Genomic DNA, 14,479 nt, shown 5'->3' with positions numbered 1-14,479 from the left:
TATATAAATATCTACAGTCATAAAATGTCTGGTGCAGTCCCTAAGTACAATTTGAATTGTACTAAAAGAGCCTAAAATTAAATTTCCACATATCCCTCAATTGAAAAAAAGAGTATTTTTTGCTGGCTGTATTGTCAATGAGCCCTGCGATGGACTGGCGACCTGTCCAGGGTGTTTCCTTGCCTTCGCCCTATGAGCACTGGGATTGGCTCCATGACTGTGTGTGTGAATGTCAGTGTTTGTCTGTCTGCCCTGCGATGGACTGATGACCTTCTTCTAAGCGGTTTAGAAGATGAATGAATGAAAATGCACACTCAGACTAAAAGTGTGAAGTGCATACTACACACATTGAAATCTTCCAGGACACATGGACCAGCACCACCAGAAACCCTGTGTTGTAGAAATTTAATAAATGATAAACAAAACTACAACACAAGCAGACAGGACAGTTTCTGTCTGCTCTCTATTACTATGAACTGGAAAAGGGTATTGGGACCAAAAAAATAATTTGCCAGCCTTAACACTTATTTTAATATAAGGGCTGGTGGACCTCCGCTTTTGCTAGTGACAATCTGCAATGCTTGCATTAAAAAAATGAGGTGGAAGTATACTTAAGCGTCAGTGCTGCTTCTGGGACCTGTCACTGCTGGTGGAGCAGGTCCAGCAGCTGCTGCTCGCCTCTGCAGCAGTGTGGTCCAGGAAGTAGTGCACTGCTGCATGCAGGAGTTCAACAACAAGAGCACCCAGTTAAGTTTTATTTTAAGCCCAGTACTCAGGAAGATACACTGCTTGGGCTGGAAAGTAAAGTGTGTTTTTTTAATATAAAAATAAATGCGTACAAGTCACACAAATCACATAATTATCTAAGATAGGAGGCAGCAGTGTTTCATGTTTTTTCAACACAGCTGAGACTGAACTGAAAGGAAAGCTAGCTGCATCATTCTATTTTGAATCTGACCCTTCTCTGAATCAGTCCTGTTCAGTGAAGAATGAAAGAAGAATGAAAGGTTATTTTGCTGAGGTTCAGGTTACACTGTTTACTTTGGTTACTCGCTCATGTGTTCAGAGGCGACGTAATCGTAATCGACAATCGTAAGAAATATTGTTTTGTATTCTCAGTTTTTAGTTTTCATGTAATTTTTTTGTTTTTGTTTTTAATTAACGATTTGTAATTTCAAGGTAAGGTTTCTGTTATAATAATCTGTATGTGCATTGGCCCTGAAATATCAATATCAGTTTATCCTCAGAAAATAACACAACAGTGTTGTCGTGCTGCACTGCTGTCCTGGTCTGAGCAGTCAGGCACTGGCAGGTGCAAATCATGGTCATCTGTGGCACCACAATAGAGTGGTGAAGTCCCGCCCCTTCCTTTGGACTCCAATGGGACCTTTTGGAGCGAAAAAAATGAATGGTGTTCAATGGACAGAAAATAATTATTTTCTGATACCCCCGTCATTATGCCTTGGATTACATAAATGTTGTTTATACGCTTAAATGATAATTTTTCATGTCAAGAGTTTGACCGTTTATTGTGGCATTGTTCAGTTAAATGCTGCTGAGACTACATGCTGTGTCGCGTATGTGACGTCACGTCATCGCCCTTTCCCTCCCTTTCTTCTCCATTCAGATTCAAGTCAAGATGCCGGTGTGTTTTGTTCCTGATCATCCACATTCCAGCAGGAACGGCAGTAATTTCTATCGTTTCCCGTCTGATAAGTGGACTAGGAATCGCTGGCTCCAGCTGACCAGTGCGGGTGGTGATGTATATCATTCGCGTCGAGAGCAGCGAAGAGTTGTAGTTCACAAAGCGGGCTCACACAAAACCTAACATTATCAAAATTTTTCACTCCTAAATTATAGTCTTTTTTGCGTGAAAAATGATCTTTAAATATCAGAAACAACATATATGAAATCCATGGCACAATTCAAATGGGACCAGAAAATAATGTTTATCTCCCCATTGAATCGCACTGATAATTTTTTGCTTTTGAGGACCCTTGTACCGGAAGTGGAAGGGCGGGACTTCACCACTCTATTGCAGTGCCGCACCAAATTGATACAACACACCCACTGCTTCACCTCTCCTCCCACCCTAGCACACGGAAACCATCAGTGTACCTTTATGAATATAGACAAACATAAACAGATGAAAAGGGATGCAGGTATAATGACCTGTGTTTGAATATGTGTAGACACTTTCAAAGACACATCTGTCTGTGACTGTGTTGTCGTTTGTGTTGTCCATGATGAGCTGCTAATTGTTTATGGAGAGACTCTCTTAGTGTTATGCTGCTGATTTAGGGGAGACTGTTTTCTTGTGTGTTAGAGGTTGAAGCTGTTACACCTTTCACCCTACTGACAGTGCTCTCTCTGGGTGGCTGGCTTTCTCTGTGTGCATTTGTGTGTGTGTGTGTGTGTGTGTGTGTGTGTGTGTGTGTGTGCGCGCGTGTGTGTGGGCGGGGTGGGGGGTTGTGTGGGCGATGGGGGAACCAGGAGAAGACCAGTGCTCTGTCTCTCAGTAATGTTGCTGGAGTCTTCTACATCCTGGTTGGAGGCCTGGGTCTGGCTATGATGGTGGCATTGGTTGAGTTCTGCTACAAGAGCCGCGCTGAAGCCAAGAAAATGAAGGTAACAGTTTCTTTTTAAGTATTGTTTTTCTCCAGGGGAACTTTCACTTTCAATATTAACTATTGTACAAATATAGACTATTAGACACCAGCTGTAATTGAATATGGAGAACACACTGCAACACAAAAAGCAAGCATATTAAGAAAACATGGCCATCAATTTGACAACACGTGCAGCATTAGGAAACATGCCGCAGTTACACCTGATGACAATCAAAGTGTTTCCAGAGGACCCTTAGAAGTGATCAACACATCTGGTTTTTGTAAACGATGATTCCTAAAATTAGTTTACTGACCCTGAAAATGTATTCTTGATAGAAGGAGACAAATGTTAGGTCAACATCAGGTCATCTAAAAACACTAGCAGGCTAACGTTGGCTGCTACTGACTAGCATTGCTCCATGGCGTCACTCTGTGCCTCAGCTAACAGGCTAACATTATCCACAGCCAATGATGCAGTTGAACAGAGGTAGTCAGTAGCTAGCCAGTGTTAGCCTGCTAGTGTTTTTGACCAGTGTTAGCACTAGCCTGCCAGTGTGTTTCGATGACCTTACGTCGGCCAGTTAACATTAGTCTGCTTCAGTTGAAAATGCATTGTCAGGGCTATAAATTAATTTTGGAGGTTGAATTTGGAGGAGGAATTTGGTGTAATTGCACTGCATTTTCTAAATATTGCGCTTGTTATTTAACTTGTATATTAACTGACATTCTGTTGAACATTGGGCCTTTGTGACAACATCCATGTCACCAAGCATGAAATCTGTAAATATTGCTGACCCCATGACTTTCCTCTAGAGCCACCACCGGGTAATTTTTTAAATCTTGCATACAAATATCTCAAAAACTTTTTGTATTTCTATGAAATGTTGTTCCAACATCCATGTTGGCTAGTATGAAACCTGACACTTTTGGTGACGCAATGACTTTCCTTCCAGGCGCTAACAGCAGGCTGATATGGCAGTATTGCAGTGGAATATTTTGAAATGTTCCCACAGTATCCACCACAGTATGTGGTGGATTGTCATGAAATTTTCTGACAGTATCCATGGTGCTTAGAGCATAAGCTCCAAGCACCATAAGCTCAACTCTGGTAATCCCAGAGTTGTAACAGTAGAAGTGGTGGTAGTGGCGGTTGTAACAGTTTTGTGATAACATTGCTATTGGTCAGAGGATGAAACCTGGCAATTTGACCCTATTATCCTCCCTGGAGCTTCACCAGCAGGGTTAGGGTTAGTGGGGCATTTGTGTTAGAAATGACACACTGGTTCCTTGTTGTTTGGTGTTACAAGTTTGGTGTTTGGCTCTTTGTGAATTTGGACAGCCTTTAGGCGTGTAACTATGCAACCTGGGACAGGACCGGGCAGGCAGGTAGACAGTCACACAGAGAGAGACACTGCCACGGGAGGTGGAGGTGTGGCCGGTATCAGCCATGTCTGTTTTAGACCAGGGCCACTCAACTTCAGATGGCTCAGGGGCCACACAGCAAAATTCAGCTGTGTCCAAGGGCTGCAAGCTAAAAATGTCTGTCCTATTTTGGACATTAAAACAATAATTTAGTTACAGGCTACATGACTAGTCTAAATATTAATGAAACCTACACAAAACAGCTACATTTCCATCCAAGGCCAAACCTCACTGAATAAAAGATTGTCATGCAATGATTGATGATCAAGTTACAACAAAATGAGGCTTCATTCCCAAAATGTGGACAGAATGGGCAGCTTGCTCAGAAGTTAATACTGAAATTAGGCCATATCACACAGGCTTCATTCACAAAATGTGAACAGTGATATGAACTGACCGTTACACTGCAATTATTAATTATTCATTTAAGGGGCTTTCACATAGAGCGCGGTTTGGGCCACACTCTGCGCTGGGTACAGTGCAGACGGGCGCAGAGCATTCATGCACACATTTGGTATTTAATTGCAGTAAAAAAGAAAAAAAATCTTGCCTATTGTGGAAAGCAAAAACATCATATATCTCTGCCAGTTTTTAAACACACCTGGTATTCTCAAATTGTTGGATATCTTTCTTCATGATTGGTCTTTTTTAATGAGATCCCGGTAGGACTGTAGTCTGGTGTCCCACAGCTCTGCACACAGAGAATAGCCACAGTGAGGCTTTCCTCCATTGTTGTTTTGCTGTTCTGCCAAATCCGCCAGATTTTTTTAGATATTAGATAAATATTCTCTCCTATGGGACACGCCGAGGTGTCGTCACAGGGCGCTGTGCCCAAGTTAAAAAAATTTCAACTTGGGCGCAGCACGCATGGGCGCCGGTGCCAGCCTTGCGCTGCGCTTAGCTCGGTGCAGAGTGGTGCACCCTTGCGGCCTGTGATCACATACACAATGAATGGCTGCACTGGCCGAGGTCTGCGCTGTGCGCACGCTATGTGAAAGCACCATGTCATACAATGGATACACAACGCAGAGCAGCTGATGTACATCAGCTATGTAAGGTGAAGCAGATAGAATAATATATACACTACTCATAAAAAGTTAGGGATATTTGGCTTTTGGGTGAAATTTATGGAAAATGTAAAAAGTTCACGCTACAGTGATATTATATCATGAAAGTAGGGCATTTAAGTAGAAGCATACACTGGTGATTTTCTCATCTCAAACAGTTTCTTGAAACAAAAGCCAACAACAGTGGTGGATATACCACATTCCCTAACTTTTTGTGAGTAGTGTATATATTTTCATTATATGACTGTGGCGGGCCACATAAAAATGACGCATGGGCTGCCCCCGGGCCGCGGGTTGAGTAGCCCTGTTTTAGACGCAGCAACCTCCTGGCTCCTGGTTACCTGCTGCTGTTGCCATGCAATGGCGGGGCGGGCACAGTGTAGCTTAGCAACACTGAGTGACAGCGCTTTGATCAATGAATGGAGTGCATACTCACTGACATGGGTGAATGAGCTCCGCTCTTGGTCAAACAGTGGGAGAGGGGGCAGACTCTCAAAAGTAGGGGACAAAGTGCATCCCTTATTGGTTCAATATGGGACTTGTCTTTTAGTTGCCAAATACGGGACGGTTGGCAACCCTAACGGCCAGGACATAGAGGACAAGCACAGGCCAGTTTTATTCTGACCAACTGATGTGCTGTAAGGACATTTTTGGGGAAAAATGGTTCCATATTTCATTCATCTAAGTGCACACCAATGTGTGTTTTTTTTCACCAATTCAGAATGAAAAAAAAAAAAATAGTGTATTTTATGCAGGTGATTTTCCCACAGACCACCATTTACTTTGATCTGTTAAGCCTAGTTTTAGTGTGTAATGTTGTCCCCTCTGGAGGTGGCCTCTGCCAGTTGCTCTTTTTATTATTATTTCTTTCGCCTACAGAACTACAAAATTAGCCATTCTTTCTCTCCTACTATGTCTGTCACTTTCTCTCTCTTAAATGTAACTCATACCAAGGTATTACTTAGTATTAATACTTTCAATCCCTGTGCTATTACTATGACTAGTTAAGTCAGTAATAGTAGTATCACAACCAGTACTCAGTCGTCATCATAATATTATGTCAATAATAATGACAGCTTTATTTTTGTTAAAAGGTGGCAGCCAACACCTTGACATCTCCCCAGCATACAGGAAACTACACACACACTCTGTCTTCCCCTCAACACCCACCCAACTTCAACCTGCAATCCCCCAGCCACCAGCCAAACTACGCTACCTATAAAGAGGGCTACAACGTTTATGGCATCGAGAGCGTCAAGATCTAACAAGGGTAGGAGAGAGATGATTCACGGCTAAAGTCTGCCTCTCCTCAGAGCCATGGATAGAGTTTAGCCAACACACGTGTCAGGGTTGTTTTCCTGTAACTGTCTATAATATACAGCATTCTGCTTGGGGTTTGAAGGCCATACGGTATTCCATACCCAACACCTCTGATGCTGCATTCATATTATGGTGGTATTATGGTGGTATGTAGTAGATGGTTCAGTGTTTTCAGTTGGTGAACAACAGTCCACCAACACTTGACTTTCTACAGTGGCAGAGAACACCAGATATGAAGGGAAAAAACAAACAAATAAACAAACAAAAAGAAAAACAAGCCAAATGAAGGAAGCCACATATGGTTGTCTTCCCACAAACATAAACTAGTGATAGCTTGTTCCTTCAAGAGAGAAAAATGTAATGTCAACTAATTCGTTGATGGCCATTTTAATAGTAATAATACTATAATTAATAATATTTGTAAACTATAAGCTATTATGAAGCTATTATGTTGAAAAAGAACACTCCTACAATGCTGTTTAAACATATTGGTTTCAATAAGGCAATTTGCCATTATGGTTGCCTACCAGGGCTGAATTGTATTGTTGATTTTCAGGCCACAATGTGAATGCAGCTCCAGCCCTAGAAAAGAGACTAAATCATATGACCTGACCAAACTCTGAATATCTGGCTATGGTCCAACCTGGGTTAACTCTGTCTATGGCTGTGAATCTTCCTGCTTTTTTCACCTATCGCCAGATTACCTTCCTCTTCCCGTCTGTCCTCCTCTCCTTGCTGCTTTTCCCCTCCTTTCTTCACCTCTCCTCCTCCTCTTCCCCTCTCCGCCTTTCCTCTTCTCCTTACCTCCCCTTACTCTCTGCTTTTTGGTTCCTTTTTCTTCTCCTTTTTCATCTATTTTGTCTCTAGCCGTCATCCTCTCAGTGGATAGACTCAATAGCCAATCATTCCCAGCTATAGTGTCATCAGTCTTTCATTAGTCAGTACCACATAGCACCATGACTCTCATCTAGAAGACAAGATGGTTTGGACTGGATGTAGACTGGTGGCATCATCAACTTCAAACTCTGCTGAACTGTCAACAGCCTTTCAAAATGATGCTATGAAGAAAATGGAACAAATTTAATTCACCAAATCAAACTCCTGCCAGCTTGGTGAAGCAGCAGCGATGTCCAGCTGACCATGAAATCAGTCACTCTCCAGCAACATTGTTGATGTAGTAACATCATGATATCTGTGATTTCATATGGTACTTTCTTCTACCAAAAGCTAATGGTAGCATTTTATATTAGAGCTCAGTATTAACATGGAAATGGTGGGGAAATATTTGATAATAAAGAGGTAATAATTAAGTAATTAATTAATGTAATTACCAACGTAACCAGATAATAGCTCGGTATTAATGTATATCTGACTGAAATGCATGTTACAGAGTAATAACAGGCCAAAAACAAAGTATAATGATGGGGAAGCATTTAAATACAGGAATAAGGCAAAAGTGTGTACTAATAGTCTACTAATATTTTGGAATCAGCAGTAGCCTGCTGACAATAAAATGGTTATTTTGAAGGTATTACTTGATATTACCTCTTTATTATCTTTATTATTATTTCCCCGTTAATGTCACCATATTGCCTTTAACATTTTTTATCGAAATACTTTACTGATAGAATCATTGTACTGTTTGCAGGTTACCTTCTTGTTACCAAAACATTACTACTATATTACACTTTAATGGGGGCCCCGTTACATAAATTTCTGTCTGTTATTACCAAGATATAACCATTGTTAATATCAAGGTATTACCTGGTTATTACTTTGCTAATCAAATGGTATTACCTAATTATTACCTCTTTATTATCAAACTGTTTCCCTACTATTTCCATGTTATTACTGAGTTGTACCAAGTACCACCAAGATGACATTATATAGTACCAAAAAACATATTCAATACAAACAGAAAGTGAGAAGTTTTCATCATCCATGCCATAAGTATGAATCAGGGTACGATGATGATGTCACCAGAGCGTGACCAGACACACATCACTGCAACTTCTCATGATGTCACTGCCCTCAGAGTTTGGAGTTTTCTTTAATGCTTGCATATACTATCATTAGTGATCCATACTGTCTTCCACACTGCATAACAAGCATAACTTGCTACATGACTTTTCCATACATAACAAGCTCCATATCTGCTTCACATGCTACATGATTTGCTGCCTATATGAATGAATATGTCTACTGTCATATTTTTTTCCTCTCCCTCAAAGGGGCACTTCATGAAAACAAAGCTGTTTTAGTATGCGCACAATCTCAAGACTTTAAACTGGCCTTGTACATTATGATCTGGTGTGAGATTTATCAAAGGTTTTTGCTTGAAAAAGGTCTATGATCGAAACGTTGCAATAAACTCTTTATTCTGGAAGTTGGCCAGTGTGTGGGAATTTATCCTTCAATCTTTATATATTGTCTATAATGTAATACATTTTGGTAAATGAAAATGAAAATGAAAATGAAAATGAAAATGACCTTTTCAGAACTGAAATCAGGAAGAATCATGTAATAAACTAAAATCAAGGGCAAAATCAACACTGAGTAATCATAAACACCAAAACTGGACACAACATATAGCACAGATGTTAGCATATGAACTGGGACATGAGTTTGTCCATGTCTTTATTATGAGTGAAATGCCCCTTTATAGGTTTGTGAATGCAGCATATTGATCCTCAGAGTGTTTTATGACTTGTTAAATTCTTATCATCTTCCAGAGTTCTGTGCTGGTTTGTCAACAATATTCATTGAACTGTTAAACATAATCTGAATGACATGAATATCAGCAATTCCATGTTTGCATATTTTTATTTTTTTTTAAATGGAAGTTTTTGTTGAGAGGAAATCAGTTTGCTAATGTGTTTAGCATCTTATCATAGTATTTTATGTCTGTGTGTGCTGTGATACTGTGATTGGAGAAATTGGTTTCCCCCAGTCCATTTTGTGTCACACTGCATTTAGTGCTCACCAGGGGAGACAGGAAATGGTCTCGATATAGTCAGTGCAGAAGGGAATGTTGACATTTACTCTAAGAGTGTGATTCCCCGAATAAAGAACATTATGAAGTAGCCAACCAACACTAGGCTGCTGCAAGCAAAGGCACATATTGTGGAGAAAAAGCTTTTCCAGAGATTTTGTTGTTGCCAGATATTATAGTTATATAGTCATAATCCATCATTACCAATGCATGACATTATATTCCCCAGCAAAAACAAACTTAAATTCACTCCAATTCAAATCCCTAGCCACACATGAGTCAACAGTTTTGTCAGGGGCTACTATTACAGTTTTCAGTTGTGAATTTCTATTAATTTACATCAGCATTATTACTATCCAGTTTCCCCTCAGGGATCAATAAAATATTTCTGATTCTGATCCCAAAACACACCTTTTGTGTTCAATGCCATACAGACATCATACAGACATCAAATAATGGGCTCTTTACTGGTCAATGCTGAAATCAGGTAATCAATTACTTAGTAATATTGTTTTCCAACTCCTTGGCACCCCCCATTTCTCATGTGTCAGTTACATGATCTTGATTCTGTGTCTGAACAGATGATGTTGCAGAACAGGTTAGCCTCTAAGAGTGGCTACATTGTTAGGCTTATAGGTTAAAAGAATAGTTCATCCATTTTGATATATCACTTGCCCTCAGCTGTTGTGTAGGACAGTAGTGGTGCTCTCTTCCTCTCATTGTTACTGAGTGCTGGATACTGGCTGGATGCTCCACATGCTAACTGTTAGCCTCCTGCCACTGAGCTGGACTTCCCCCCAGCTAACATTCTGAAAAATAACTGTCTTAATCCACTCAAAGAAGGTTTCACATCACTTAATATCACACATGTTGGAAGACAAAAATTTTTAACAAATTTCTCCAGGATACAAAAGGATAGCTGCAAGTAATGTTGTGGCTAGCTTTTTTGTCTCCTCCTCTGTCATTGTAGGCAGGTTGTAAGAATTCTGCTACACATCATCAATCTCAAATTTTATTTATTTAACAATTTGAGGGGATTAAGGCGGTTATTCTTAAGAATATTAGCTGAAGAGACACCAACTCAAAATGGGTGAACTATCCCTTTAACAATGCTAACATGGTTAGTACGTGTCTAGGTTAATAATGCTAACATGGTTGATGTGTGTCTCTCTACATAGATGACATTTACAGATGCAATGCGCTCCAAAGCTCGTCTGTCAATCACAGGATCGACCAGTGAGAATGGTCGTGTCCCGGTGGCCTACCTCCGCCCAGGATTACCCATGAGTCTCAGCATGACTGACCTGTCCTGACTACGCCTGAGCCAGTGCCTTACAGCCAATCAACATACACCCCACATCCCACTTAACACCCAAAAGTGAATGGAAATGCTTGCTCTTTATTCTGTTAGCCAATCACTGCTCAACAAAGATGTTCTGCCCTCTGTAAGTCAACCAGTCAAGTCCACTGCTCAGTTCACATTTTCCATGGATGCCTGAGCACACCCCCTAACATCTTGGACAGATCTTCTTCTCTTAAGCTGCCAGGCCTCACCCTGGATCTGCCCACCCAAGACGTCAATCAACTAACCAACCAGTGAGGAATAGGCCTGGTTGTTTCCACAGTGATGAAAAACAAACAGGGAATCAAGCACAGTGGACAGTTTTCTAAACAAAACAGACAACAACATGGTTTATAAGATATTTTGAATAAACAGCATTACCATGAAGACTCCTCCTGTAAATAGCAAGGACAATAATGACACTGATGTTAAGAAATATACATCAATCAGAGATGTGATCAGGAAATAGGACTCAAAAAGCAAGTCTTTGCTAAAATGAATGGGAGTGCTGTCTACAGATACACTGACATCCTGAAAAATCACATCCATAAAATAATAGTAATCATCATTACAGATAGAATGATGTTAATGATGTTATTGATTCTAATTGTTTTCCTTGTTTCTGCTTGAAAATCCCTCATTAGTAGAGACTTTTAGACTGAAAACCCACCTGATGCATGTACTGGCACATACACACAATATACACTCACAAAAACACCTTTACATCAACACAGTCACTAACAAACACACAAAAGCGCCCACACACACACACACACACACACACACACACACACACACACACACACACACACACACACACAGTTTTGTTGCCATAAGAAAGTTCTGAAGCCAAGTGGATGAGGTGCCAAATGGACTGACAACCAATCAGAGCTCTACATGCTCAGCCCTACTGACAATGGCAGCTGCTGATACTGAAACCTGAGCCAATAGGAGCTGTCACTGCTGGGAGGTGGACAAAGAAACTGTGAACAAAAATCTTCCTTTTGATAAATATACTGCACTGATGATGGCGATAAAGAAGAAGATTTGTTTGAAGAGAAGGATGAAGAGAACAGCAATAGAAAGTTTGCATGTCATTTTTGCTTATTTTAGGTTTTTGTTAAAGATGAAGTTGTCAGCCTATAGCTTTGTGCTTGGCTGCATTTTAGTGTTTGATAATAATAGTAATAAGAATAATATAAATTACAGTATTGATGTGGAAGATGATTCATGTTATATAGAGTTTATGCTTAAAGGAACTTCAGTCTGCTATTTTTCTTCACCATGCAGCTTTCATAGGGAAATCTTTGCTTATTTACACCTCAGTATACCGATGAGTACTGCTAGTGAAACGCTAGCCTATTAGGACAAACAGCAAAAAGCCTTACCAGCAGAGTGAAAATGCCTGGTAAAGAAAGAAAATAGACTGGAACTGAAAATGTTAAGGTATCTGCTTCCATTTTTCACATCATCCTTGCCACAGCCATATGTGGTAGTCATATGTGGGATTTTCACAGCATTTAGTGTTTTTCTCCAGATGATGAATTAGCACAAAATGGTTCTCAAATATTTCAGTCATGGAAAGAGATACCAAAGGTCAGTTCCCAATAAACCATGGTTTAAGTATAATTCTGCCATTAGCTACCCTACTTTCCATTTTTTTCCCCATCATAACAATTGATTCTGACCAAAATGTTGCCAATTGCTCCACTGTAGAGTTTTTACCTGTATGTCTTGCTTGTATAGGTGTACAACTGTCCAGTGCCAATCCCAAGGGCTGATGGACACTCATGAAAACAACCCCAAAAGCATGCCAAATTTCAACAAATTGTTGCGTACTGAGTAATAACAATTGTCTGTTTGATCTTGCACTACTTTACACAGTGAGTCTTGAAGACAGGTGGCCAAATTCTGGCTCCCTGGGCCAGAGCTGATCATCTCCAATATCACAAATAGATAACATTAGACCAACATGTCAAAAACTGCCATTGCCACTAGTCACAAGGCCCTAGTTTCAGCTCTTTGCATTAAGGTGGCAAAGAGCTTAACACGGGTGAGTTACCAATCTCATATGGTGTCAAACTAGTTTTTGGCTGTTTTTGCTGTTTTTGGATTTTTGTGGTCTGAAGAAGAGGTTTTCAAAGCAGGAGGCGATGTTGTGCAAGAACTACTGTCTCTCAAGGTTCAGTTCACACAGATAAAAATGAACTAGTTCACGTTCATAGTTCACAATTTTGAATTTTGAACCAGTTTCACAGTCCCAAAAATGAAGCAGTTCATATTCTTTCATAAGAACTTCCTACCATCCATCCCCAGCTCCCAGTCATTGCCACTGGTCACTTCCCAAATTAAATGAATTACTGTACATTACTATAGAGTCACAGACATTACTGGTTTTACACCTCAATAATGATTTCTTGTGATCATCATTCACTTGTAAATATTTCCCAAAACTGCTTAGATGCTTCAATTATATGTGTCTTTTCAAATTTGATGCTGATGTTGTTGAAATTCTGACATTTTTTTCAGAACCAATGGGCACAATCTGCACAAACATTTGATTTTTTTCATTCAAATATTCATATGGACAGACTTCAGCAATGCCAGTAGCTGTGTGGTCTGAACTTGGAACTAGCCATGCTGCAGTCTGGTTGCCATACATCCTTAGGCTTAGGTGCTGTAAAACTGTGTGAGCATTGTTAACTCTTGAGACAACGCTCATGTTCACATTCATTTGTTGTGAACAGATATGTTCAGTTCCATTCATCAAAAACATTAACATGTTCAATGAATGCGCTCCTTTAGCATGTTAATGCACAACACTGGTGGGAGGCAGATGTTCCCAGAGGGCTGCCAAGCAGTTTCAGGGGAGGCTCAGAGGCAAAGGGTAAAAATAAATAAAATGTAAACAGAATTTCATGAAGAATTTATAATTAACTGTTTTACAAACCTAAAGTCAGCCCTTTTCATGTATTTGTGTCTAGTTTGAAGTTATGTCAGATAGCAATGTTAGGCTATTTTTGCTCAATGCTCAGTGATGACTCTGGAATTAAATAGCAGCTAGATAATCCCATAAGCAATGAATTGTGCTACGATAAGGGGCACACCTTTTTCTAAGATTTGTCAGAGGGGAGGCCTACAGTTTAGGACTTTGAAAACCTCTTGTCTTAAGTGAACTCATAAGTGCGAGTGTTTTTATGTAGATCAGCAGCACTGTACTTTGGTGTGACATAATGCTAGCAGTTTACTCCATCAGACTGATGTGTGGTTTGTTATTTTTGTATGTTATTTTAGTTGGTGGAGGAACACTCACATTGAACCCAGCAAAATCACATAAATGTTTAGTTTGCTTGATTTATACTGACATAAATCATTGAACTTATCAACATATCTACTTACATATACTAGTTAGGCTGAACCTGTGCTGCATCAGGTTCATCAGGTCTCTGATTCAGAAAAACAGGACTGATTTTTTTGATGAAAATTTCTCATAATTTTGAGATAATTACAAGAAGAAAAACAAGGGAGATATTTTTTTCTCAAGTGAATGCATTGCACTTTTGTAGCCTTTTCTTATAGTTGATTAAATTCCTGTAGCCATTTGAAGGCAGCAGCACCATTATGTTGTTCAATCTAATTTCAAGGAAGTAGTACACGTTTTCAACATGCATTTAAACACCTGCTTCCAGTGTGGATACCTAGATTAAATCTTGCGCAGTCAGCACCA

At 39.9% G+C, this 14,479-nt stretch overlaps 1 protein-coding gene across 3 annotated transcripts in view; it reads left to right on the top strand.

Annotated features, from left to right (window-relative positions):
* Positions 1-12,381, top strand: part of LOC115369722 (glutamate receptor 2-like) — a 134,083-nt gene extending 121,702 nt beyond the window's left edge. For 2 of the 3 annotated variants that reach the window (XM_030066585.1, XM_030066502.1), the window contains exons 18-19: positions 2,494-2,628; positions 10,589-12,381. In XM_030066585.1, coding sequence (XP_029922445.1) covers positions 2,494-2,628; positions 10,589-10,723 — 270 coding nt within the window. In that variant the 3' untranslated portion in view covers positions 10,724-12,381. Of the gene's footprint in view, positions 1-2,493; positions 2,629-6,192; positions 6,369-10,588 lie in introns of all 3 variants that reach the window. The other variant, XM_030066425.1, reaches the window with a different exon arrangement.
* Positions 12,382-14,479: the final 2,098 nt, after the last annotated feature.

Source organism: Myripristis murdjan, chromosome 1 (genome assembly GCF_902150065.1).
Source record: "Myripristis murdjan chromosome 1, fMyrMur1.1, whole genome shotgun sequence".
Taxonomy (NCBI): Eukaryota; Metazoa; Chordata; class Actinopteri; order Holocentriformes; family Holocentridae; genus Myripristis; species Myripristis murdjan.
Note: the sequence above shows the minus strand (reverse complement) of the source record. Positions and strands in the feature narration are given on the sequence as shown.